The 26,514-nt window shown below is 32.0% G+C and overlaps 2 protein-coding genes across 2 annotated transcripts in view; one reads left to right on the top strand and one right to left on the bottom strand.

Moving 5' to 3' along the window:
• Nucleotides 1-26,514, top strand: part of LOC134700992 (structural maintenance of chromosomes flexible hinge domain-containing protein 1-like) — a 69,758-nt gene that overhangs the window by 28,976 nt on the left and 14,268 nt on the right. Inside the window, exons 28-41 of the mRNA XM_063562135.1 lie at nt 411-686; nt 1,279-1,359; nt 2,112-2,267; nt 7,524-7,649; nt 8,695-8,774; nt 10,062-10,219; nt 11,406-11,530; nt 12,519-12,574; nt 13,161-13,245; nt 14,640-14,771; nt 16,768-16,917; nt 17,614-17,746; nt 25,369-25,488; nt 25,856-25,941. Coding sequence (XP_063418205.1) covers nt 411-686; nt 1,279-1,359; nt 2,112-2,267; nt 7,524-7,649; nt 8,695-8,774; nt 10,062-10,219; nt 11,406-11,530; nt 12,519-12,574; nt 13,161-13,245; nt 14,640-14,771; nt 16,768-16,917; nt 17,614-17,746; nt 25,369-25,488; nt 25,856-25,941 — 1,764 coding nt within the window. The remainder of the gene's footprint in view (nt 1-410; nt 687-1,278; nt 1,360-2,111; nt 2,268-7,523; nt 7,650-8,694; nt 8,775-10,061; nt 10,220-11,405; nt 11,531-12,518; nt 12,575-13,160; nt 13,246-14,639; nt 14,772-16,767; nt 16,918-17,613; nt 17,747-25,368; nt 25,489-25,855; nt 25,942-26,514) is intronic.
• Nucleotides 19,045-24,248, bottom strand: LOC134700993 (leucine-rich repeat and death domain-containing protein 1-like). Its single transcript, XM_063562136.1, has 5 exons — nt 24,100-24,248; nt 21,659-23,319; nt 20,906-21,098; nt 19,608-19,882; nt 19,045-19,191 (listed from the first exon to the last, which is right to left on the bottom strand). The coding sequence occupies exons 2-5, from the start codon at nt 23,302-23,304 to the stop codon at nt 19,101-19,103; spliced, it is 2,205 nt and encodes a 734-aa protein (XP_063418206.1). The 5' UTR covers nt 23,305-23,319; nt 24,100-24,248; the 3' UTR covers nt 19,045-19,100.

Raw genomic sequence — 26,514 nt, 5'->3', positions numbered from 1 at the left:
GGATGTAAACTATCATAGGCAACTGTATGGCCTTTAATATTGAGAAAAACCAATAATGTAGGGTCAGCTTTTAAAGGCTCCAACATAAAAAAATATGCAACAATTCAATTGAGAAAACTTTATACAATGTAAAGATATTTTAAATGGTTTATTATTGCTACTTTCAGAATAAAAATAAAAATCACACAATTAATCCATCACTTAGATTTGATTTTTAAGTACAATCAGAATACGAATGAGGGGGGACAAAAAAGCCTGTGAAAATGAAGTCTAAACTCTTTGAATAGTTGACATTTTTACATGCACAGCAGCAATTGTAGATAAGTCACAGAGTTCAATAGAACCCTTGTCAAATGTTTGTCAAATTATAGGCTCCAGACGTAGTCATCCTACAAATCCTTATTTTCTAGGTAAATTGGACCCCAAAGACTCCTAAGGAGAAAGTAATACAAGGTCTACTACCAGATATCAGAGTTCCGGCCATCACGTCAGATGTCAAATACTGTCAGATATCTATACAGGACGGGTCAGGTGTGGACTTTAACTTCATTGTCAGTGGTAAACCTGCTGATCCAAACCAAATCAAATGTAAATGTGAGGGATTTAATGTGGTCAAGATTGGTGAAGTATTGGACGCTGAGATACATGTAAAGGTCAAGGACAGATTCGGGAATGAAATATCGGATGTGAGATTTACTTTGTTATTTAGATGAGAGTATTTCCAGAATTGATTGTTTGTTTTTTTGAAAATTTGATGGGTGATTTAAGTGAGGCCAAATTAAATAATATGTGTGTTTTCTATTACATCTATTACATAAAAAAATAGGGTAGGTTCAATGGTAGGGAATTCTTTTATTATTTTACATTTCTTTTTACATTGAGTCTATGGGAGACAAATTCTGAGTTTAACAGTGCTTGTTGAAAAATGACCAACAAAACTTTAAGGTAGGCTATTTCTAAGCTTAAAATATAGGGTAGGTAGGGAAATAAGAAACGCACATTTTTTTTGATTTGGCATAAGCTTGCTTGGAACATTTAGAGGAAATGTCCAATTGAAATTTTATGCATGGTGGGGTCAAATAAAAAGTGCCTACTGACCACCACCCCACAAGTCAAGAAAAAAATTCTCAACAATTCTAACAATGTAAAAATTAAAATCACAAAAATACTGAACTCACAGGAAAACTCAAAATCGAATGAATAAAAACTTTCATATTCCTGACTTGGTACGTGCATTTACTTATGTATAACTGATTATAGGTTGTTCTTCTTTTCTAGTTGCCAAAGAATACAACAAGTGAATTTATAGTCACTGGTGAAGGACTGAACACCAATATTATTAAAGTTACACAGTCAAAGGTTAGTTAAATTAGAGAGGAAACATTACCTACCATAAATGTAGTGTAATATTGGTAATATATCTTTTTAATTTTTTTCTCAGGTTCCTGAAATTTGGTTTTATACTTTGTACACTGTGAAGGGTTTTCACATCCAATACTTATTGTAGGGAATAGTTATTGTTTCTCAATTTTGAGTTCCAATTTTTTTTTTTATCAAACTCTTCAAATCAAGAGCTATCTTTTCATTTTGAATATTTTATACATGCACTTTTGAGTTTTAATTTGTACTTTTAGTGACAGTTTATTGTTTAAAATTTTTCAATATATGTAGGAAGCACTCATATATATTTCCATTGAGTCAATTTTCCAAATCATTGTCATAATTTTATTTAACATCTTTGAAATTAATGTGTGTATTTATTATTGCTAATCCTTGACCAATAAAAAAATGCTAAATATTATTAATACAGGAATTGAAGTTAAAATTTTGGCATGATAGCCCAAGCTTAAATTTTGAAGTCCACATATATAGTCCTCACACCACATCTTCCTATATCTCTACACGAATAGCAAAAATTTAAGTAGCCCACACCAAATTTAAATGGGCCATTGGGGAGTGGGACCTTGCTAATTTCAAACTCTGATTAATGTGATTGTAAACATTTATGAACGAAAACCACTTCTAAAAATGTAAATGCAAGTTTTAATTATTGGAAGCTTGTCACATTTTTCACAATAGTTTTTGAATTAACTGTATTTGATATTTTGTAGGGAACATTTGTAATTAAAGGTATACAATTTGAAGGTGTTACGATGGGTATAAAGGATGTGAAAGTCCAATGGAGAGAACACAGAGATTTTGTCAAGGTAGACGTGGCAGCAGGACCCCCAGCAAAGCTTATAGCACCTGGTTGGGACCTTAATCAGGTATGTTTTAGTATAAAAAGATGGTTACAACCCAACAATACAATCATAAAAATTACAAGTTTTATTCCTCGGTGGGTATAAATATAACGGAATCTGCAACATATTGGTATATGGTCTGACACATGACTTTTGACCTTGACATCATTTCCATTGTTTATTTTAAGTTTTTGTTTTTATTAGTGTGTAACATGATAACATGAAAATATGGGAAAAGTATTTTGTTATTGAATCAACTAAATATTCATAAGTATAGTTAGAAAAAAAATAACAACAAGGGGCGATTATTGTAAATTCAGAAATGATTGTGTACATTCATTATTGGGATTTTGTCATTTTAGACTAAAATGTGACTTAAATTTTTGCGATATTGAGAAAAATCCTGTTTAATTGGTATAAAAGATTTCAAAACAGGAGTTTAAGGTATTGCTATCATAACCCGGACACATTTTTTGAAATAATAAAAAACTTGCATTAATTTCTGAATTTACAGCAAGGCTTCCAAAACGGTCATATATTCCGGACATGACCGAAACTTTTATAAAAAGACCGGCTGCTCTCAGCCTCAAACGGTCTAATAGAATTATTTTTTTCAAGACATTTTTCATAAAACGGTCATTTCAATTTTGAACAACTTTCGATCATTAAAAATGTCCGTTTGGGTTTTGGACATGTCCGCTTGGGCATACTATTTCACAAAGATATTTCGGTCATAATAGGGTTTATTACAACAGATGCAACATATTAAAGATTCTTTGAAGTGTCTCAGTTAGTCTAATTCTCTGGGAACATAAATGTACGGCTTGGTCTTTAGCTTGTGTACATCAATAAAAAGTAGAAAAAACATGTTTTCTTTTATTTAAATAACAACAAGCTGTCAAACAATTATCCCTTCAATAAGTTATATTGAAGCCATAAATCATTCACTGATTACAGGTTTGTTACCTTTGACGAGGTGTCCTTAGCTTGTCTCTTTATCAATAGAACTAATGATGCATAACAAGGTACACAAAGGTGATCAGGTAACGAGGTCAAATATGTAAGCGTGTACTGAACAACATCATATTTAATGACGCTTTATAGATATTATTTTAAATTAGCATTCAGTTTAACAAAGTTTCCTGATATTTAAAAGTGATAATTTGAATAAGTATATATATTTTTAAATGAATAAGTATGATATCAGATATATAAATTTTATTTGACACTGTACATCGTGTTAAATACTGGGGTACTACAAAGGGGAAAATTAATTGAAATATATATTAAAAACACCAAGAAAAGCTTCGCTTGTGTATACCAAGCTGACTTGTCCAATGAATAAGAGGGCGGTCTTTATTCTTGTTTTCATATTTAAAAAAATGTTTTTACAATTGAAATCATAAAGAATAATATCCAATCATGACAATCTCTGACTCTTATAAAGACTTTGTCTGAAATTGAACTTTATAAATCTGCCAGTCATGGGCAAACGTAAATGTGACGATTCCGATCATGTTGTTATTCATTAAATTATTAATCAACAGAGTATGTTTTTATTTATTCTTGATTTTCTAAATCCGGTTCGAAAATTGTACAACAACAAAAAGTTTATCACTGTTCAGTAGATTGTACACGGTTTAAAACAAGATCCTTCATTGGGCCTCTTCAATGTTATCTTTAAATACCGCAAGTTGTAAAGGTCACGTGGTCAGGTAATCAATACACAAAAAAGAAAAGTATCACGTGTATCAAGCTGTACTACAATAATAAAGTCAGTTGTCATCAACAGTTTTAAATAATATGGCCTTAATTAACAAGTGTAACTAAAGTACCCACAGAGAGAAGATAGATTATTTAAACAAAAACAAAAACATGAGAAAAGTCAGGTACTGAAGCTGACTTATGCAATGCTGGTTCCCGATACACAGAAAAATTACACAAAACCGAGGAAAATATTTTATTCATTTTAAGAATAAAGACAACAAAACAGTTATAAATAATTTATTGCATATAACACTTCTAATTACTTAGACACATATAGCTTATGCATCCTTCAAGTTACATTTAAGAATCCAGCTGATCATTGACCATCAAAAATATTTCTTTGTAAAATGTCCGGCTGTCGTCAGGAAATTTTGGAAGCCCTGATTTACAGTACTGTAATAGTATCAGAGTGTCAAATACATTTAGGACCTATGTAAGAGAACTGGACACATGCTTGTATTTGATTTGCGGATGTGAGAAAAATGAAATTTATCTTGTGGACAATTTTTCAGTGAGTTGTATGAACAAATATTCAAACATCACGAATTGAAAATAAACATTTAATGAATGAAAATTGACAAAATATTACCTCCTGTTGATTCTTTATACACTTTATAAGATGCATCTTCGCTAGCCAAGGGTTACGATCCACTCCCGCTCTCTTCACCCTTGGCGGATAGAGCCAACATTTGTGATAACAATGTTGTGCCATCTATCGGTAGATAAAAATCACGCCCATTCCGAATATATTATTCTTGACCAATGGCAGCACTTCAACTCTTCAATTCGGAGGTAAAAACACGGTAGCGTCTAGATTCTACACACTTGGTAAAGCCGGAAACGAAAATATGCGTCAACATTTATGCATTTGTGCATGAAACATAAACAGGAACTTCTTTTGGTTGATTAAAAACATTCAAGTTGTCACTAAATATAGTCGTATGTTTAGGGATGTAAAGACTTGTTCCACAATAAACACGTGGTAATTGTTTACAAACACTTTCTTTCTACATTTACACATGATCATGTTATAGGCGCTTTTTGATTGGATGCAGCGAGTTGTGACTGCAACCAATGAAAATCCTTACCTTGTGTCTCCGAAATCTTATCTCAATCCGCCAAGGGTGAAGAGAGCGGGAGTGGATCGTAACCCTTGGCTAGCGAAGATGTATAAGATGATGACTGACTGTTTTACATCCAGAGGCAAATTAATATGCATATTAAAGATGAGAATATGTTAATCCTACTTTGTACTAGGCCAGATTTTTAATAAATACTCATCATAAATATCAAGAGTCTTGCTAATAAATGATTTAATTGATATGTTGGGCATTTAATGAACTGGGAGGAATAAAAAAAACAAATGATATTGATACCAACTTTCTTATATTTCAAGGAGTAATCTCAGCAATCAATTCTTATATTCAAAAAGGTATAATGTTGGGCATTTAATGAACTGGGAGGAATAAAAAAACAAATGATATTGATACCAACTTTCTTATATTTCAAGGAGTAATCTCAGCAATCAATTCTTATATTCAAAAAGTCCAAATTGAACTACCACTTAATTAAGATATAAAATTGAGAATGGAAATGGGGAATGTATCAAAGAGACAACAACCCAACCATAGAAAAAACAACATCAGAAGGTCGCCAACAGGTCTTCAATGTAACGAGAAATTCCCACACCCGGAGATGTCCTTCAGCTGGCTTATTTGGAAAACACAGATAAAAAGCAACATAAGAAACCTCATATTAAATATTATTTACTTAATATTATATATATAAAACAAAAATGCAATGTGGACAGGTAATTATTTTAGCCTTAAAAAATTCTCGTAATGAAAATATTTTAATGGAAAAAATTATATTTTATAAAAATAAACCGTTGCTAAGAGCACACTCCTACTTGAACTCCGGGCTCCAACTAATAGAATGACTTTACAGGTATACTTTTAGGCAACAAAAATATCTACCTAATCTATGCAGCCCAGGTTAGATTTTCTTTTTGTAACATTATCATTATTTAATTATAAGTTTGTGGAATGATTCAAAATACTAACTACATATACTTGTCTCTATTTTGCTGATGTACTATGGACCTACTTACTATGATTATTAATATGTAGTTTTTGCCAATAAACACATTACACAAAAAAAAGATTGAAATTTTGTTGTACACCAGATACAAGTTTTCCTCTTTTAAAAAAGACTCATCATTGATGCATAGCTAGAATTAAAAAAAGTTAGATAGGCATATTTTAACCATTACATGCATTACTGACACTGATAAAAATAAAACTGGTGGACATTTACTATTTAAAACATCCCATGCACAATTGTATATGATTCTCTTTTAGCCTGTTACAGTTCTCAATGATAATAAATTACCCAGAGCTTTAATGGTACAAGTTTGTTTAATTCTCTTGTAGCCTGTTACAGTACTCACTGATAATAAATTACCCAGAGCTTTAATTTTTACAAGTTTGTTTAATTCTCTTGTAGCCTGTAACAGTACTAAATGATAACAAATTACCCAGAGCTTTGATGGTACAAGTTTGTTTAATTCTCTTGTAGCCTGTAACAGTACTCAATGATAATAAATTACCCAGAGCTTTGATGGTACAAGTTTGTTTAATTCTCTTGTAGCCTGTAACAGTACTAAATGATAACAAATTACCCAGAGCTTTGATGGTACAAGTTTGTTTAATTCTCTTTTAGCCTGTAACAGTACTCAATGATAACAAATTACCCAGAGCTTTGATGGTACAAGTTTGTTTAATTCTCTTGTAGCCTGTAACAGTACTCAATGATAATAAATTACCCAGAGCTTTGATGGTACAAGTTTGTTTAATTCTCTTGTTGCTTGTAACAGTACTCAATGATAATAAATTACCCAGAGCTTTGATGGTACAAGTTTGTTTAATTCTCTTGTAGCCTGTAACAGTACTAAATGATAACAAATTACCCAGAGCTTTGATGGTACAAGTTTGTTTAATTCTCTTTTAGCCTGTAACAGTACTCAATGATAACAAATTACCCAGAGCTTTGATGGTACAAGTTTGTTTAATTCTCTTGTAGCCTGTAACAGTACTCAATGATAATAAATTACCCAGAGCTTTGATGGTACAAGTTTGTTTAATTCTCTTTTAGCCTGTAACAGTACTAAATGATAACAAATTACCCAGAGCTTTGATGGTACAAGTTTGTTTAATTCTCTTGTAGCCTGTAACAGTACTCAATGATAACAAATTACCCAGAGCTTTGATGGTACAAGTTTGTTTAATTCTCTTGTAGCCTGTTACAGTACTCAATGATAACAAATTACCCAGAGCTTTGATGGTACAAGTTTGTTTAATTCTCTTTTAGCCTGTAACAGTACTCAATGATAACAAGTTACCCAGAGCTTTAATGGTACAAGTTTGTTTAATTCTCTTGTAGCCTGTTACAGTACTCAATGATAACAAATTACCCAGAGCTTTGATGGTACAAGTTTGTTTAATTCTCTTGTAGCCTGTTACAGTTCTCAATGATAATAAATTACCCAGAGCTTTGATGGTACAAGTTTGTGATGTCAATGGAAATCACTGTAGAATTCCTGATTTAAAAATACAGATAGCTAAAGATCCAAAGATTAAGGTATGTATGTAACAGAGACTAATTTTCCAAAAAATCTCACAATAAAAAAATAAAGCCTCTGCTGAACATAGAAATGTGATAGTGCAATTACTCCATGATATTCTCAATGCACATTTTCCTTGTAACGCTTTAATGTTCAATTTTTAAAAATAGTCTTCAAACATTTTTGTCATCGGCTAAATAAGAAATGACAAAATTTTATAAATTTTTACATACAAATTACATTTGTTAACTCTTCACTGCCTCAGCAAAGTGTATTTGACTGCTATCTTACAGCTGAATGCATATAGTGTGTAGGTATAGGTAATATGATTGGTATGCTTGCTTTCTAACTGAACCATGAAGTTATTATTAGATTATGTAAACTACCCTCCTTTAAGAGTAGACTGATTGGACAGATATTCAATCCATCTGTCTGTATGACTAGACTACTCTGAAAAGGAGGGTAGTATACCTAACCTTATAATGACTTCATAGTTCAGCTAACAAACAAGCTAACCAAAGATCCTACCTTAACCTACACATTCTGCTGTGACTAGGATTGCTATTCTTCCTATCAAAAGTTGTGGTCTCTCAAGGTTCTCCAGTTTTCTACGCTTATACAAATGACTGCCACGATATAGCATGTAGTGAAATTGGTGTATAATTTAACCATTGAATGATTTTACGCCTATTTTCCAGCTGATGCCGGCACCATCCATGATGAAGACTAACCCTGAAGGATCAGTCAACTTTGGTATATTATTTGTATCAGATTTTGTCTATTTCACAGCTGATGCCAGCACCATCTATGATGAAGACTAACCCAGAAGGATCTGTCAACTTTGGTATATTATTTGTATCAGATTTTGTCTATATTACAGCTGATGCCAGCACCAACTATGATGAAGACAAACCCAGAAGGATCTGTCAACTTTGGTATATTATTTGTATCAGATTTTGTCTATTTCACAGCTGATGCCAGCACCATCTATGATGAAGACAAACCCAGAAGGATCTGTCAACTTTGGTATATTATTTGTATCAGATTTTGTCTATATTACAGCTGATGCCAGCACCATCTATGATGAAGACAAACCCAGAAGGATCAGTCAACTTTGGTATATTATTTGTATCAGGAACAAGGTATACAAAAATAGAATGGTCTTTGTTACTGTGAATTCATTATTATTCGTTGGATACCAAATTTCATGGTTTTGGTGGGTACAGGTGAACCATGAATTTAAATGTTCAACTAAATGCAAAGGAGTAGGGGCAATAAGGCCCTTATTTGGCCCAAAAATTACTGTAAATTTAAAAGTTATCATACATATTCTTAAATTACTTAAAACTTTACTAAGGTTCAAGGTATTCAGAAAAGCAAAACAAATATGACCTTTAACAAGTTACCATGGCAACAAATCATGACTTAATTTGCATAGTTTGTAAAATTTCGTGATTTTACCTGTTTTTCATCAAATTTTTTGGTACATTTTAGATTGAAAAAGTATGTGCGCACCCAAGAAACAACTTTATATTTTGTGAAATTATGTAAATAGTTATAATAAAGCTTCTCTTAGATTATTTTGTTGTTTCTCGGCTGCACACGATCTTTCCATAACAGAAATAAAGATAGAAAATTGCATTAATTATGTATTTTTCATCGTTTTTGTGAAAATCGTACATATCATGACGTAATTGTGACGTCATCAGATAAAAATCTTTATGTTTTTCATTTATATTTCTTCACCCTTTGCATTTCTAAACATTATATGCTCATTTGAAATAGTTATCAAACATTTTATTTTCTTGGGCCAAAATCAGGCCTTAATGCCCCTACTCCTTTCTATTAGGTTAGATGCAGACTTAGACAAAACCATGAAATCACGTAGCCATAAAAAGGCAAGTTTCCAACAATCCACAAAAATTGGTTCCAACGAAAATAAATGAATCCACAGTATAATCATTATTGTAATTCAAGGCAGTACTGTACAGTTATATACTCCACTTTATTATTCCCCTCTTGAAAGTCCGTCAGTCCGTTCCATGAATATTTCTTGTCACATCTTTCTCAGGAACTAAATGACAAGGATTTCTGAAAAAAATCAGTATCACCAGTAAACAGTAGCTCACAGTTTCACTTGTTATTTTTGAAAATATTGTGACCAATAATAATATATGAAAACTCACTTTGATATCTGATACATACATCTGAACACAAAATTATTTTAATCTTGCATTTTTGTCAATACTTTAAAAAATTGCAATAATACATGAGTACAATATTTTTTGAACTTACAATATTTTCAATAGAATGTAATGGTATGTTTACATGACATTGCAATTGTATAAATATATCATCAGTAACTCAAATATGTTTGATGGCTGACACTCAATCTACATCAATCCTTCAAATATTTTTTTATATTTCAGGGGGACGTACGAAATAGAACCTAAAGCTATGAACAGCAATCCACCAATACAAAGCTTTAAGATCACGATAGAGATACAGCCTGATGCCACAAAACCTGTTGAGATGAAGGTCAACTCTGGACACAAGTTTGTTTTTAACGTTGGAGATAAATTACCTGGTATATACCACTTGATTGATTTTATTGTGATTGTTTAACAATAAACAAGCATCCCAGATTAATTATTACACTTTCGGGTATTGCTTCTTACATGGTATTCAAACAATACTACAGTCAAATCTGAGTAAATCGGACCCTGAATAAACCAGTTTCCTGTCCATTCCGGCAGAAAATTAAAGTCCTGTTTTTTTTCCTTCAGAGTCTTTGTTAAAATACCCTTTGTAAACCGGACCCTGTGTATTCCAAAGTCCTGTCTCATGTTGCAGCCCCATACTCTTAATAACATCAATTATTACCTGTCAAAATTTAAACAGGTTTGTCTAATTAATTTTAATTGATTGATATGTAATCAAAACATATTTGTTTATACAATATGATTCAATATGACTTTTCAGGATAATCAATTAGCACAGCCAGTTGTTAAACTGCGAGAACTTGCAATCGTACAGTAGTGAGCTGTATTATGTATTGAAACAATATAAACATGTTAATTAAACTAAAAGACACGCCGAATAGATCTCGGATTGAATTAACGTAGTAACTTGGATTTTTTTTTTCAAATCGCAGAGTAAGACATGTACATCGTGTTTTTAAAATTCTTGGTTCCCTGTTATGAACCCCTAATCTAAATGACCCTGATAATGAAGAACTCCCTGGTGACAACATTCAATGGACAGTGTACACTGTACGATAATGTTTTGATCGTGATGAAATTTCGTTTGATAATATTCTGGCTTCCAAATCTGCAATACCAACTTTGGAAATTAACGATCATGAAAGTAAAACGAAACCCTCGTGTTACAATCCAAACAACGTGAGTATTATGATGCAAATGAAAAACAAAGTGAAAGTAAAATTGACAAGTCGGAAACTGATGCTATCGAGGTCTATTTGACATACGAGGATATGTAAAACAGGGTTAGAATATCATTATTTTAGATTTGAGGAACAACCCCTTTATAAAACTTTCATAGTCAATGGATACGAAGATTCAAAACAACGCTCTTGCGAAGTTATTACATTATTGCTTTTTTTGTATTTTAATTTATTTGTTTATTCCTTTATTTTGTAATTTACAATCAGACAGAACTTTTACATGCACTACATAGGAGTCACAATTCATTAACTTCCGGTCAAAGTGGAAGTGGAAACATTTACGATATACATTAAATTGATTGTTTTGTAGATATTTCTGTTGGTATTATTGCTGAAGATGGAAACAAAATGTCCAATGCTAAACACTCCAGTTTGTCAATGAAGTTATGGAAAGTAGACAACAGATCAAAGAGTAATAATACACCAGCATCCAGGGTAAGGGAATAAGGGATACTAATGCATTCTGGGTAATAGTTTGTCAATGAAGTTATTGAAAATAGACAACAGATCTAAGAGTTATAATACACCAGAATCCAGGGTAAGGGACAAAGGAATACTAATGCATTCTGGGTAATAGCTTGTCAATGAAGTTATGGAAAGTAGACAACAGATCAAAGAGTAATAACACACCAGCATCTAGGGTAAGGGAATAAGGGATACTAATGCATTCTGGGTAATAGTTTGTCAACGAAGTTATGGAAAGTAGACATCAGATCAAAGAGTAATAACACACCAGCATCTAGGGTAAGGGAATAAGGGATACTAATGCATTCTGGGTAATAGTTTGTCAATGAAGTTATGGAAAGTAGACAACAGATCTAAGAGTAATAATACACCAGCATCTAGGGTAAGGGAATTAGGGATAAATTCAAAATCTAATGCATTCTGGGTAATATTTTCAAAAGCATACACCAAAACATTGGAATTGTCAAAAACATTCTGAACATTGAAAATTCAACCAATGACGTAATATTGTTTTTATTTTGGTGTACCAATGATATTACCCAAAAGATTCTAAAAAGGCGAATTCAGGCTTGTCCACATTCTTCATCTAGCTTGTTTCGGCTGAAGATCCTTCATGAAAGAGATATGTTAAACAATGATTAAAGTTTTAAAGTTGTAGTCTAGTGATATTTATTATAAAGAACATATTTTCGGTACACTCTCACCATATTTATTTTCATTTACATGTGCTTTTCCAACTTTTGTTTTAAACATACACAATTTTCTTATTTATTTATTTTTTGTGATTTTGACTGGTTTTAACACCTGCTTAGTGTTCTAGAATCATTTTCAAGCAGTTTCATTTGACCTTGACCTTGAATTTGACACCTTTAATAGTAAAACCATGTTTAACTTCCTTCCTGCTATGTGGACAGCTCTCTTTATTTATATAGTGATTATAGTACAATATAAATTTTAGGCCACATCATACAGTCCAGAAGTTGTTAAAAATAGTCCAGGGGAATTTGTATTCAGGTAAGTGTGCAGATTAGGATTATTGTATCATTATAAATGCTTGCAATAATTTACAGTAATTTATGTTTGATAAATGTGGTCTTCATTTGGAGTATTCAGCCTTTGTTGAATTAAAATGAATTTGATGTAAAAGGAAAACATTGGAAAGAAATTCTTTGTATATTCTGGTCAAAAGTCACGGTTTCAGCTTCTCAAAGAAGTTTGAAAAATTTAGAAATACTAGTCAAGTTCACTTTCAACTGTACAGTCCATGCAAGGAATGACTTTAATATATTTCTGTCTATTTGAAATAACATAAAAAATGTGATGCACACTGAATAACCAACATAGCAGGTTACTTAACAGTGCGCACCACACTTTTAAGGTTATTTGGAATAGACAGAAAAAATATTACAGTCATTCCTTATAAATTAATCCTCAATTCCATTTTTAAGGAGTAAATTTTGAAAAAAAAAACCAGTGAAGTTATGTCTATGAGCTGATAGACAGAACGCTTTCAGCCAATCAGAAGCTTGTTACATCCAAAATAAAATTATTAGAAGATATATACCTTTCCAATTACTGCATACTTTTTTATTCTTTTTAGAGATAAAAAATTTCCAGAACAAGCAGGAGAATATAATGTTCTTATTACCTATTATGATGGCAAACATGAACTCTTTAGTAATGTGGTAAGTAATGATGAATCATGGGAAATACAAGCTCTTTAAGTAATGTGGTAAGTAATGATGAATCATGGGAAATATGAACTCTTTAGTAATGTGGTAAGTAATGATGAATCATGGGAAATACAAGCTCTTTAAGTAATGTGGTAAGTAATGATGAATCATGGGAAATATGAACTCTTTAGTAATGTGGTAAGTATTAGTAATGATGAATCATGGGAAGTATGAACTAGTAAGTAACATGGTTAGTAATAATGAATCATGGGAAATATGAACTCTTTAGTAATGTGGTAAGTAATGATGAATCATGGGAAACAAAAACTCTTTAGTAATGTGGTAAGTAATGATGAATCATGGGAAACAAAAACTCTTTAGTAATGTGGTAAGTAATGATGAAACATGGGAAATATGAACTCTTCACTAACATGGTAAGTAATGATGAATCATGGGAAATATTAGCTCTTTAGTAACGTGGTTAGTAAAGATGAATCATGGGAAATATGAACTCGTCACTAACATGGTAAGTAATGATGAATCATGGGAAATATTAGCTCTTTAGTAACCTGGTTAGTAAAGATGAATCATGGGAAATGTAAACTCTCATAAAGTAACATGGCAAATAATGATGACTCATGGGAAACATGAATTCTTTAGTAACATGGTAAGTAATGATGAATCTTGGGAAGGCTGAGCCCTACAGTAACATGGTGAGTAAAGTTGGATGATGGGGAAACTAGAATTAAGCTAAAATTTCATCCATGCATAAGAATATAGACTTGTTGAAAAAAAAAAGATAAATATATTGTTAGTGCAATTGAAATTTATTGAAAATCGCATTATTTTTCCAAACTTTTCCATTGTGTCAGAATAAGGGACGACATCAAAAAATCAATGAAGGATAAAAAACTTAATTCAAATAGTTTGGGGGTGGTGGTCAAAATAGCTGCAAGTTTTGGTTCAATAAAAATATCGATTTCTATATATATCCTTATTGGTCGAACAATTTTTCCCAAATTAAGTTAAGAGGGGGGTAGGGGGGTCAGTGAAAAAACTATATGAATTAAGTTTTTTATCATACATTGAACTTTTGATGTCGTCCCTAAGGATATGTTGCACTTTTCTAAATAATAAAAACAACACAATAATTTCTGAATTTACATTTTTACTACAATAAGAAAATACAGTGTCTTGTCCTATGGTCTTTGTCACTCTTTGGTAGATTGTTTTCTCATTGGCAATCATACCACATCTTATTGCTATGCCATACTTAGACTTACTTTATGGCTTTGTTATGAAGACACCTTCAAAAAGATTTATAGGATTTTTAAAGAATATTATCATTTTAATAATACATTGATTTAGGGTTTTCTGTGAATAAAAGTTATTTTTGTATATTTCAGCTTAACTTCACACTAAATCCTGGAAAACCAACACAGTTATGTCCCTTGGAACTACCTGGTACCCCAACTGTATCTAACACACGTAATCCACAGTCAAGGATTTTAATTAGAAATACACAATTTCAGCTAGTGGTAAGTTCTTGATAGAGGGTTGTTGCTCACAAGGAAGCTATTAAATCAAGAGTTCCAAATGGTGAAGTTGCAATCATCTCATTGTAAATTTTACGGACGCCATCACAAGTTGGTTGATGGTTATTGAATAACCGTTTCACAAATGATATCAGATATGTTTCTTAGGTCGTAACTACGATCCGCTTCCCTTTCATGAATGTGATCTACCGAATTAGACTATTTACCGGATTTGTTATCACATAAGCAACACGAGGGTGCCACATGTGGAGCAGGATCTGCTTACCCTTCCGGAACACCTGAGATCACCCCTAGTTTTTTGTGGTGGTTAGTGTTGTTTTTTCTTTACTTTTCTATGTTGTGTCATGTGTACTATTGTTTGTCTGTTTGTCTTTTTCAATTTTAGCCATGGCGTTGTCAGTTTATTTCCGATTTATTAGTTTGACTATCCCTCTGGTATCTTTCGTCCCTCTTTTACAAGGGTAATATTTTTTCCTTAGTGTTATCCCACAGATCATGATACATAGTGCCATGACATATACAATACATGACATGTACGATAAAAAAAAAAAAGAATAGTTCATTAATTGCTGTATATCAAAAAGTAAAGCAACAAAAGTTTGGAAGTCTGAGGAAAGTTGAAAATGGAAAGTCTCTAATCAATTATGTTCCAATGAGGCCTTTGAACTACAATTAGAATTGTTCTGTTGAAGAACATTAACATTACGAAACATTTCAAAGATATTTACAAATTGAAACGTTACAATTATTATCATGATTATAGGCATATATTTGGTTAAAATAAATATAAGGCCTAAATTAAAATATTGTTTGTTTGCCCTTTTCCGACCCTATGTTTTGAAACAGGGTAGGTAGGTAGGTAAAATATTTTATTTTTTTGGGGAACTTGGCTCGGTTTATTATTTGTCATGGGCAGGCAGGTAGGTATAATATTTTATTTTATAGATACAAAATCTGCATAATGTCATTTTTGTCCGTTTTTTTTTTTGCAAATAAGTTTTTTGGGATTATTAGTTTTGAAAAAAAAAAATATCACGTAGAATGTGAAGTAATTCATATGCACTACTATTTTGTTTTCAAATATCAAAATATAGAGCTGTGCTGCATATCTTCAACGTTTCTATGCCTGGAACTTTGAAAAGTTTGAAATTGCACTTATATTCTGTACTACATACCTTGTACGCTTACCTAAAGGTTTTCTGAAAGAGATAACTTTGTACTGGTAAGATATGTCAAGGCAGACATACATTACTAGTAGAAAAAGTCCCTGAAGTGTTTAAAAAAAATTTGTGTGTGCCTTTGTTTCCAATAAAAATGCTACAAGACTTAAAGCTCAATTGTCATGTATTTTACATTGCATTTATAACTGATCTGTATGGAAAACTTGGCGATTTTACTGCCAGATATTCTCCACTTTATAGGGTTTTGTCACTTTTGGTTCATGTCAGATATAAATAATATAGCGGCATCGTTAACATAATCATCCTGATCTGCGGATCACAAAAGGCCATCCCTACATAAAAGACAACGTCCGTTTACAAATTAGCTTGTACACACTTTAAAAATTTTGTATCAAACAAACTTTTTTGTAAATGAACCCTGCTCTTTAAGTATAAAGGTACAGAGTAACGTACGTCTTATCATGATTTCAGGAAGATTTCAACATCGATTTCAAACAAATGCTTTGAAACTTCAAATGCAAGTGTTCATGTCAAAAGCTCAGGTGATACCAAACGGACTGGCCCTTATACGTTAAAGATAAAACCCAAGGATTTCGGTAAAAAAGTTTTGAGCGGGAAATACAAATATAAGATTTTTGGTTGGAACGAAAAAATAAAATAGAATAAAATCTTGCTGGTAAATACAAATAAAAGATTTTCCGGCGGAATGAATTAAAAGGGTCGGTTGGTAAAGGGCAAACAAACAATATTTTAATTTAAGCCTAATAGATAATTATATTTCAAATTTATTATTTTAGGATGATTCAAGTAATTTTGCTGGATATGGCTATAATGGAATATTAAAACTTGAGATTCTTGGAGAACCAGGGGAGAAAGAATTACCATGTTTTGTTGGCGGTGTCAAACATGTGGAATTTAAGTTCATCAATGGAGAGTGTAGTGTTTCTGTAAGTATATAATAGAGAAAGAATTACCATGTTCTGTTGGCGGTGTCAAACATGTGGAATTTAAGTTCATCAATGGAGAGTGTAGTGTTTCCGTAAGTATATAATAGAGAAAGAAGTGATAATAGTTGCCATTAGTATTTATGACAAAATTTCTTCATTTTCCTTGTTTTACATAAAATTTAAGGTATGTTTAGGATAGTTAAGGATGTGTGCACCCAAGAAAAAGCTTGATCTTGATGAGATTATGTAATTTGATATGATTAAGCTTCAAAATTACTAAGTTGTTTCTTGAATATGCAAGATGTTGTCTTGAGAGGCAGTTTCTGAATGTCTCTTATAAAAACACCTGTCTCTGTTGAGATTTCACAGTGCCTTCTGTGGGTGCTACATGACTTTTATGGAACAGTTCTTGCAGAGTCCTTTCAGATTATTAGTAAGTGATTTTGTTTCCTTTTAATAACATAGTTCTGTATTACCTGTAAATAAGCCAATGAAGTTTCAAGGTGAGTAAAGGCTATATGGTCAAGATAGCCTCTTGTTTTCTGTTCTGGATTTTTTTTTCTTTCAAATTTACTAACGCAATGATTTCAGATTTTTGTTAAAACAATTTTGAAAATACTTTTGTAAGAGATGAAGATATTTATTCCATTGCACATTTGAAAAAGAGGAGTATAAACACGTTTTTCTTAATTGTAGAATGTGATGCTACAGGAGAATTCATCAGGCAGAGATGGTGCTGAATATACACTGAAATGTCAACTGGTTTGTGACAAATTACCCAAGAACCATGCAATACCACCATATAACATTACATTTCTGTTTTATAATGGTAAGTACAACTGGTTTGTGACAAACTACCCAAGAACCATGCAATACCACCATATAACATTACATTTCTGTTTTATAATGGTAAGTCTAACCATGCAATACCACCATATAACATTACATTTCTGTTTTATAATGGTAAGTCCAACCATGCAATACCACCATATAACATTACATTTCTGTTTTATAACGGTAAGTCTAACCATGCAATACCACCATAAAACATTACATTTCAGTTTTATAACGGTAAGTCCATGTTAACTGGTTTGTGACGAACTTCCCAAGAACCATGCAATACCACCATATAACATTACATTTCTGTTTTATAATGGTAAGTCTAACCATGCAATACCACCATATAACATTACATTTCAGTTTTATAATGGTAAGTCCAACCATGCAATACCACCATAAAACATTACATTTCTGTGTTATAATGGTAAGTCCAACCATGCAATACCACCATATAACATTACATTTCTGTTTTATAATGGTAAGTCCAACCATGCAATACCACCATATAACATTACATTTCTGTTTTATAATGGTAAGTCCAAACAAGTATTTCATAGTGAGAATTGAATTAGATATGGCTTGATATCAGTTTTAGGTATTTTATTTCAATATGATGACAAAAAAGCCTTTAGCTTTTAATAACGAGTGTTGATATCCAACTCAGTATCCAACTCAAATGAGGTGTTCAACTTATTTCTCTTATATTGAAAATGAACCTTGTTTGAAAAAGAAAATTTTGACGACATTGTACCAGTCTGCACCGTTAGCCACTTGTCCGAAGTTTTGAAATTTAGTCTCCGGACTAGTAGATGAAAAAGTTTTTGGAGCAGACTGTAATGTACTTGACTTTTTCACCCAAACAGTATGATGTCATAAGTCTGCTTCTGTTGTAAAACATCAAATGTTTTTAAGCTGTGTGTATACTTCAGAATGGAATTAAGAATATTTTCAGTCGAAACATGTGAGACAGAGTTTTAGATTCTTTTGTTAAATTCAGTTAAATTACAATTGACTATATAAAATCTTCTGTTAAATTCAGTTGTATCATAATTAACTGTACAGATTCATTGGTCAAATTCTGTAAACATATTCTTCCCTCTAATTACGTCAAATCACAATTGACTATACAGATTCTTTTCTTTAGTTTTGATAAATAACAATTGACTTTACAGATTTGTTTGTTAAATTGAGTTAAATCACAGTTGACTAAACAGTATACAGATTTTTCTATCAAATTCAGTTATATCACAATTAACTATACAGATCTTGCATTTAATTTCAGTTAAATTGCAATTGACTGTACATATTCTTCTGTTAAATTGAGTTTTAAAAATGACAAGTGACTATACAGATTGTTCTATGACTTTCAGTAACATCTCCATAGATTTGCAAGCTTTGTATTTACATTTTGCCTGGGTTATCACAGCCACTTTTCTGAAAAGAGATGAAAAATGGAAACATTGAAGATTAGACTGTTGCATCTAAGGGCAAAACTTTGAACAAAATCTGACAAGAAATAAGAGCCTTTGTACAAGGCTATGAAACAGGAATAATGGACACATCGAAGATTAGACTTGTTTCTCATAGCCAAACTTTGAACAAATCCTGATAAGAAATAAAATACCCTTGTACAAGGCTATGAAACATTAATAATAAATAAAGGGGAGATTTAACAATTCAGTCTAAGGACCAAACTAGGAACAAAACTTATACAGAAGTAAGAGCTTTGTACAAGTTCATGAAATGTGAAAAATGCAAACATTGAAGATCAGTTTGCTTCTAATGGCCAAACTTTGAACAAAACCAGACAAGAAAATATTTGCATATACTGTTATTAGTACAATATTTACCCCGTTAGTTGCCAAGCATTCAGAGTGATATATCCATGTCTCTGTCTGTGACCACTTGATGTGGGTATGCATGAGTTATCTTCCCTGATTGTCAGTAGAATTAAATGTCCATGTGATGTTTGTTTTGGTGAAGGTATTGTCATGGTTACTAGATGGTTGAAGTCTGTATCTTTGTTAGCCTTTAGGAAGACAATAGGTCCAACAGACAAGAGGTTAGCAATGATTGTATTGTCTTCTCTAAGGTTACTTAACATCTCCTTTTCTACCTTGATTATCTGTAAAATAGTTATGGAATTAAATTTTTGATAGGCATGCAATAATTAAGAAATAATTCACGGGGGATTAGATATATATCGTGATTTTACCACGGGTTGGCCCTTTAAGACAAACATTTTACCCTGAGCGAAAGCGGTAAAATCATGATATATTCAAGTCCCATGAATTATTTTGATTCTAATCGGACAAATATGGCAATTGTTTTTGATCAAAGTGCTCAAGGTGGAGGCAAATATTTGTCATTCCCATAAATAAAGGCACTATTAAATTGTTGTAAACGAACGGAGCAAACTGAATTAGTGACATGCTTAAAGTTTTTACAATAACGTATTTATATAATTTTGGGTGAATTTAATTAATAATTTACTTATAATGTTTTATACAAATGTATATTTTTAAAAGATTGGCTTATACCACATTTAGCATCGTTTGTTTACGTTTCCTTGTTGTGATGATTTTTTTTTTGGCAAGTGGGTATTTTCCTGTAAAATGCTCATATTCTGATGTCATTGTTCTATGACATCGGGTATCTCATTCATAAAAAAGCATTTGACGTGGGAATACGATTGGAACAGCCTAACAATAAATTCATATTTTACCACGTGTGTGTACCCAAAGCGTTTGAAGGACGTCATGTTAGAATTTGTATTATAAACAGTGTTTTCAAAAGGAAAAATCAAGTTATTAAATTATTGAAGCAAGGTGGACAAACATGTTGGCCTAAAGTTTCTTTGCAATTACTTGTGAACCACTAGACTACCATTTCAAATTTTAACATGTGATACTAATTGCAATATGGAGCTATTGATGATTTTTACTGTTTAGTAGATGGTCCTATTTATATAAATATATATATGAAAAAGAGCACTTTATGTTGTTTCTGTTTAATGATTTATGATTCCTTCAAACAATGGTATTCAAATTATAATATGAGCCTTCAACTGTTGTCTGCTCTATGGTCTGGTTGTTGTCTCTTTGACACATTCCCCATTTCCATTCTCAATTTTAATATATGGACATACCTTAAGACTAGCATGTAATGTTCCACTTATTGACTTTTGAGGTATAGATATGGACATGTTAGGTTCAACTGCTGATATGAAGTTTCCACCAGCCTCAGTGACAGAGAAACTCTCAGTTCTTGAGAGAACAATTCCCATTACATTGTGACTGGTTCTGTTCTCATTAAAGTCCCAGATACTGCTAGTTACTGTCCTGTAATAAAAAGGTAGAACATGTAAGTGAGGTAGACCTCAGTGACAGAGAAACTCTCAGTTCGTGAGGAAATAATGGCCATAATTAATACATTGTGGCTTGTTTTGTTCTAGTTTAAGGCCAAGATACTGCTAGTTACTGTCCTGTATTGAAAAAGTTGTAACATGTTAGTGTTTGTGGGACTCAGTGACAGATAAACTCTCAGGTGAAAACTTGACTTGATAGAGAGTTATTATTCCTGTAAAGTAAACTTGACTATGTGTTATGGGCTTAGCGCATTGTTAAAGGCAGGACGGTAACACATAGTATTAATTTTTGTGTTATTTGGTCTCTTGTGGAGAGTTGTCTCATTGGCAATCATACCACATCTATAGATATAACTGACCTGTCTGATAGGGAGATATTAGATGGGTTTCTGAAATCTTGATTTAAAAACTAAGGGAGACAGATTTATATAAGTTTTTCTTGTTTCCGAATCCCTGTATTTCATATTGTATAATTATTTTTGTGCACTTTTTGAAATAAAATATTGTTTAAACTAAAAACTAGATATAACTGACCTGCCCGACAGAGAGATATTAGATGGGTCTCTAAAATCTTGATTTAGGAAGGTCTCTAACTGGTTTAATATTCCAAACAGGTCATCTTCTGTCTTGGAGGTAACAATACTGTGCCCAGCATCACTCTTGTTACCTCGAATAAAATGGTTCTGTAAGGTCAAGGACGAACAGTCATCAGAAAAGTCTTCCGATTTTCGTCGAATTATAACTGATCCGTAATTGTTATCCAGTAATTTTCTCGAGAATCCATTCTGCAACAGTTCATCTAGGTCATGTGATTCAGAAAACATTGATTTCTGAGAATGTTTTGGTGTTGAACCAATCATAGATAACTGATGCATTGTTTGTAATCTTGAACTTGATATTTTTTGCTTGTGAGCTCTTTTTGCTTTACGGAAATGAGTATGTTCAGGATTATCTTTGTTCTTTAGTCTGACTTGATGACTTATATTATTGCCAATCAGATTGAAGTAGTCCAGCTTCTTCATTTTGTCAATTATAGTTGGAAAACCGGAGAGAACATTGTCACCTAGATCTAAATACTTCAGCTTTTTTAGTTGTACAATGTCCTTAGAAATACTGGTGATTTTGTTACTATTCAGATTCAATGTTTCCAGTCTAGCAATATTGTAAACTCCCAGTGGCATACTTTCTAGATTGTTCTTTTTCAGATTTAAATATTTCAGTCTTCGACTGTTGACCACAGATAATGTTGTAAGTTGATTGGATGCTATATTTAGATACTGCATCTGAACAAACCCATCCGGGAATGATGTAATGTGATTCCCCTGAATATGTAAAACCTGGAGTCCTTGTAAACAGGTCAAGTGATGGGACACATGTTTTAACTGGTTCCCTGCTAAATTCAGATATCTCAGTTCACTTAGACTATAAATAGCTGTTGGAATACTTTCAAAACGGTTGTAGGATAAATTGAGTTCCCTCAGATTTGTAAGAGCTTCAAAATCAGGTGCAAGGCTTTGTAAATTGTTTCCACGACAATTGAGAACTTTGATTGAACGCAGATTACAGACTGGTATCGGCACTTGATCAAAACAATTGTTTGCCAAATTTAAATATTTGAGCTTTCGTAATCCTTGAATCGTAAAAGGGAGATAACACAGATTGTTGCTATGAAGATCAAGATCTTTTAATATGGTAATGTGACCAATGTCATGTGGTAAAGTTTCAAATTGATTTTGACCTAGTTTGAGTGTTTGTAAGTCTCGTAATGACCCCAGATTCTGTGGAAGACTTGTTAATTTGTTATGTGTTAGATCCAACATTATCAGATGTGTCAGGTTTGTGATTGTCTCAGGCAGATGTGTTAACAGGTTATTTGCTACCAGAAGAAACTTCAGCGTTCGAATCCTTGCAAGGGAGCTTGGCAAGTCATCTAATGCATTGTGGGACAGATTTAGGACTTCAAGTCTATTGAACTGAGACACTTCCTGTGGAACGACTGTTAAAAGCTGCTTGCTCAGATTTAATTCTGTGTAACCCTGAGGATTTCTGAACACGGAGTATATTGGATGGTTGGTTTGAGAGCGTGTGGCTGATCTAGATTTAGAACGTAACTGATTCTCATTGGGTTGCCTCCCTTTTCTCCTACTCCATGAATCATATCCTGAGCTGGCAACCGACATCTTATGGTGTTAAATCTGTAATAAAAACATTGATTAGATTGTCTAGAAAAAGCTACGACAAAGGGCTATGCATAAATTTATTAAAGGCCAAAAATTTATAATTTGAATTTTAAATTAATTGTTGTCTTTTAATATTTATATTTGATTTGCAAGGTCAATTATTTTCTTTTGACAAACTTTTACAAGAGGTTTTTCCCCCTGCAATAACATTAAAACATGATAAATGATACACAGTTTTCCATTCTGACAATAAATAAATCTTCAGTGATGCTGAAACTTGAAAATCTAAATAGAATAACCAAAAAGGAAAAAAATGTTTAGCCAAAATCAGTCAAGGAATTAGATCTTTGCAATCAACGAGGGAGATATATTGCTTAAAAACAACAAAAGACTTAATTATGACGAAATAAATATACTGCAAATAATTCTGCACCTTTCACCAGATGTAGTTTATTAAAAATCAAGCATAAATGCCTTTACAATATTCAAAAAAAATAATTAAACTTAAAAATATATACTGTAGATTCAATACAGTATTATTTGAGGGGTACCAATATTTCATGATATCATGGTATAGTAAACAACTATTTTAAAAGGTTTAAATGAGTATATATGATAGCTAAATTTGACAAAACTAGGAAATCAAATATCCATTGAAATACAAGCTTTTCTTTATCCATGAAAATTGGTACACAACCAAAATAAATGAATCCACAGTATTATAATAAATAAGAAATATAAAGAAATTATTGAATGTGGAAATTACTTATCATATAGCACTGTATTTAATCTTACCTTCTTTTACAGTGATAATTTCCCAGGTTGTTAGGACATGTGGAAGGCACTTTCTTAGCTGTATAAGAAACTTTGTCTATTAACGATTATAATCCCCAATTTCTGCGAGTAATGTTGCTCTTTGTAAGCCATCCTGTGTTTCATTCACATATAAAAATCATCTTTTTACAACAGAAACAAGTTGTTTTATTAACAATATAGATGGTATTTTTCTATCTTTATTAAATAATAAATGAAAATAAACACCTTTTCAAGACTTTAATTGGTTTACCTGTACATGTATAATCAGAAGGGAGTTGTTTAATCAATAAACTTAAGGTGATTAAAACAATACAAACACTGAATTAATAATGAATGAAGTGTTAAAAGAATACACTGATGAGTTATTGATCTATCTGTATGCTAAATATCACCTTTCATGTATTACTGTTATAGTGTGACTTAGGTTTTTCACCCTAACCTCCTTTACTACTTTAGGTAAAAGATAATTTCTATCTGATGACCACGGCTTTGGACAGATTTTTTTTTTTATTCATTCCTAAACTCTCATGTCAACCAATTAAAGTTTTATGATGACATTTATTCTAAATTAAGACAAACTCGCATATATAACACTATGTTGCAGTTGTTAAACATTCTGTCCAAATTGCAGTGTGAATCTTTTCAGTTTGGAGAAATTTGAGAAAACTTCATAAGACAGAAATTTGAGAAAACAGAAGACCTTATATTAACCTTGTGGACCTTTAAGTAACTTTTTTCATTGGGTTGCTGTTTCATTGGTGTATAAATGTCATCTTTTAAACATATCAAATGTTTGTCTTTGATCAATACAAAGAATACATATACCAAGGCCAAAATGAAAAATAGGTTTGTTTGCCCAAACCGTGACACTACCTACCCAGAAAAAAGCTGCCTACTCAAATTCTTTTATTGTCCTGATTTGAAGAAGTTTTTTTTTAATCAAATAGGCATGAAGACTATTAACATAGTTTTGAAAAAAGAAAAAGAAAATGCCTACCTACCTACTCACTGTCTCAACCTTTGAGTAGGGTTTGGGCAAATCAAAATATTTTTAAGTGTGGTCCAAATTAGCACCATTAAATGGCTGATTTTAAATCTTCAGTCAGTTACTAACACAGTGCAGTATAATTACAATTATAATTGCAGTATCACTGGCTCTATGGTGCAATCTTTTTTAAATGTAGCGAAAACAGTTGCATATTGCAGTATTATATTATCAGACATGAAAATTCTATCTTTGTTTTTCAGATGCAAAGAAACAGTCACAAATGGCAGCTTTATCCAAACACAGAGATGAACTTCAAACTGTGATCAGAACATACAAATCTTTGTTTGAAACAACTGAACAGCTTATTAAGGAACTCAAAAGTAGGGTTGTAGTGTATTTGATAGGTTAAGATTTTAAAAGCTAAGAATGATGAAGATAAACATCCAAAAAGAACCTTACTCAAATTGAAACATTCTTTTATGTGTTATTTACTGAAATGTCTCGCCATATTTGAAGTGTACTAGCTCTTATGTTTTCTAGTTGTTAGGTGGTATTTAGTGAGAATTTTCTATAATTTAAACATCTTAATGATGGCCACTGGCTTAACAAAGTAATTTAACATAAATAGAGGAAATTTTGCATGTAAATGCAAAGGAAAGTTGGTCTGATAAAGGAGGGAGGGATGACTTCAAATAAAATCAACAACATATCTGACTATAGATAATTTACTGTGTCTTCAATTGTTAGGTTCTGTACATGAGGCACAGTTGGAGGAGAACAGAATAAAGGAAGATTTACGGCGACAGAAAATACCCCTTGTACAGTTACAAAGTGTGAGTTTTAGATTGTACATTTATTCTTGAAAATAAAAGTAAGTCTACCACAATCCCCACAGGTTCAAATTTGCTTCAAATAATGAAAGGTCAAGGACCATTTAATATTTTAATTAAAGGGTCCTCAATAAGGAATTAATGGTCGTTTATCAAGCATTACTATCAGTGTAAATAAAATTGAGCATGAAAAAGGGGAATGTGGTAAAGAGACAACAGCCAAACCAAATAGCAGAAAACAGCAGAGGACCACCAATCGGTATTTTAGGTCCATGAATTTTGTAATTTAAAAGTGAAAAGTCCTTGGATCCACACAACCACATATATGCACTAATGTGAACTTCTGAACACCCCTAAGTATTGTAAGGCTTAAAAACCTTTCACATTATCAAACAGTCATTTAATAGATTGTTTTGAAATTTTCAGTTTTTATAAATGTATATAATTTAAAAAGAATATAAAAAAAATAATTCCTTAATTTGTCTAGTAGGATCGAGTACACAGTTATTTCGTAGTGCATTTCTTTTAGACAATAAATGAAAATAAAAAAAATCCCACCTGCGCTTTCTCAATAAT

Source organism: Mytilus trossulus, unplaced genomic scaffold (assembly GCF_036588685.1).
Source record: "Mytilus trossulus isolate FHL-02 unplaced genomic scaffold, PNRI_Mtr1.1.1.hap1 h1tg000210l__unscaffolded, whole genome shotgun sequence".
Lineage (NCBI taxonomy): Eukaryota > Metazoa > Mollusca > Bivalvia > Mytilida > Mytilidae > Mytilus > Mytilus trossulus.
Note: the sequence above shows the minus strand (reverse complement) of the source record. Positions and strands in the feature narration are given on the sequence as shown.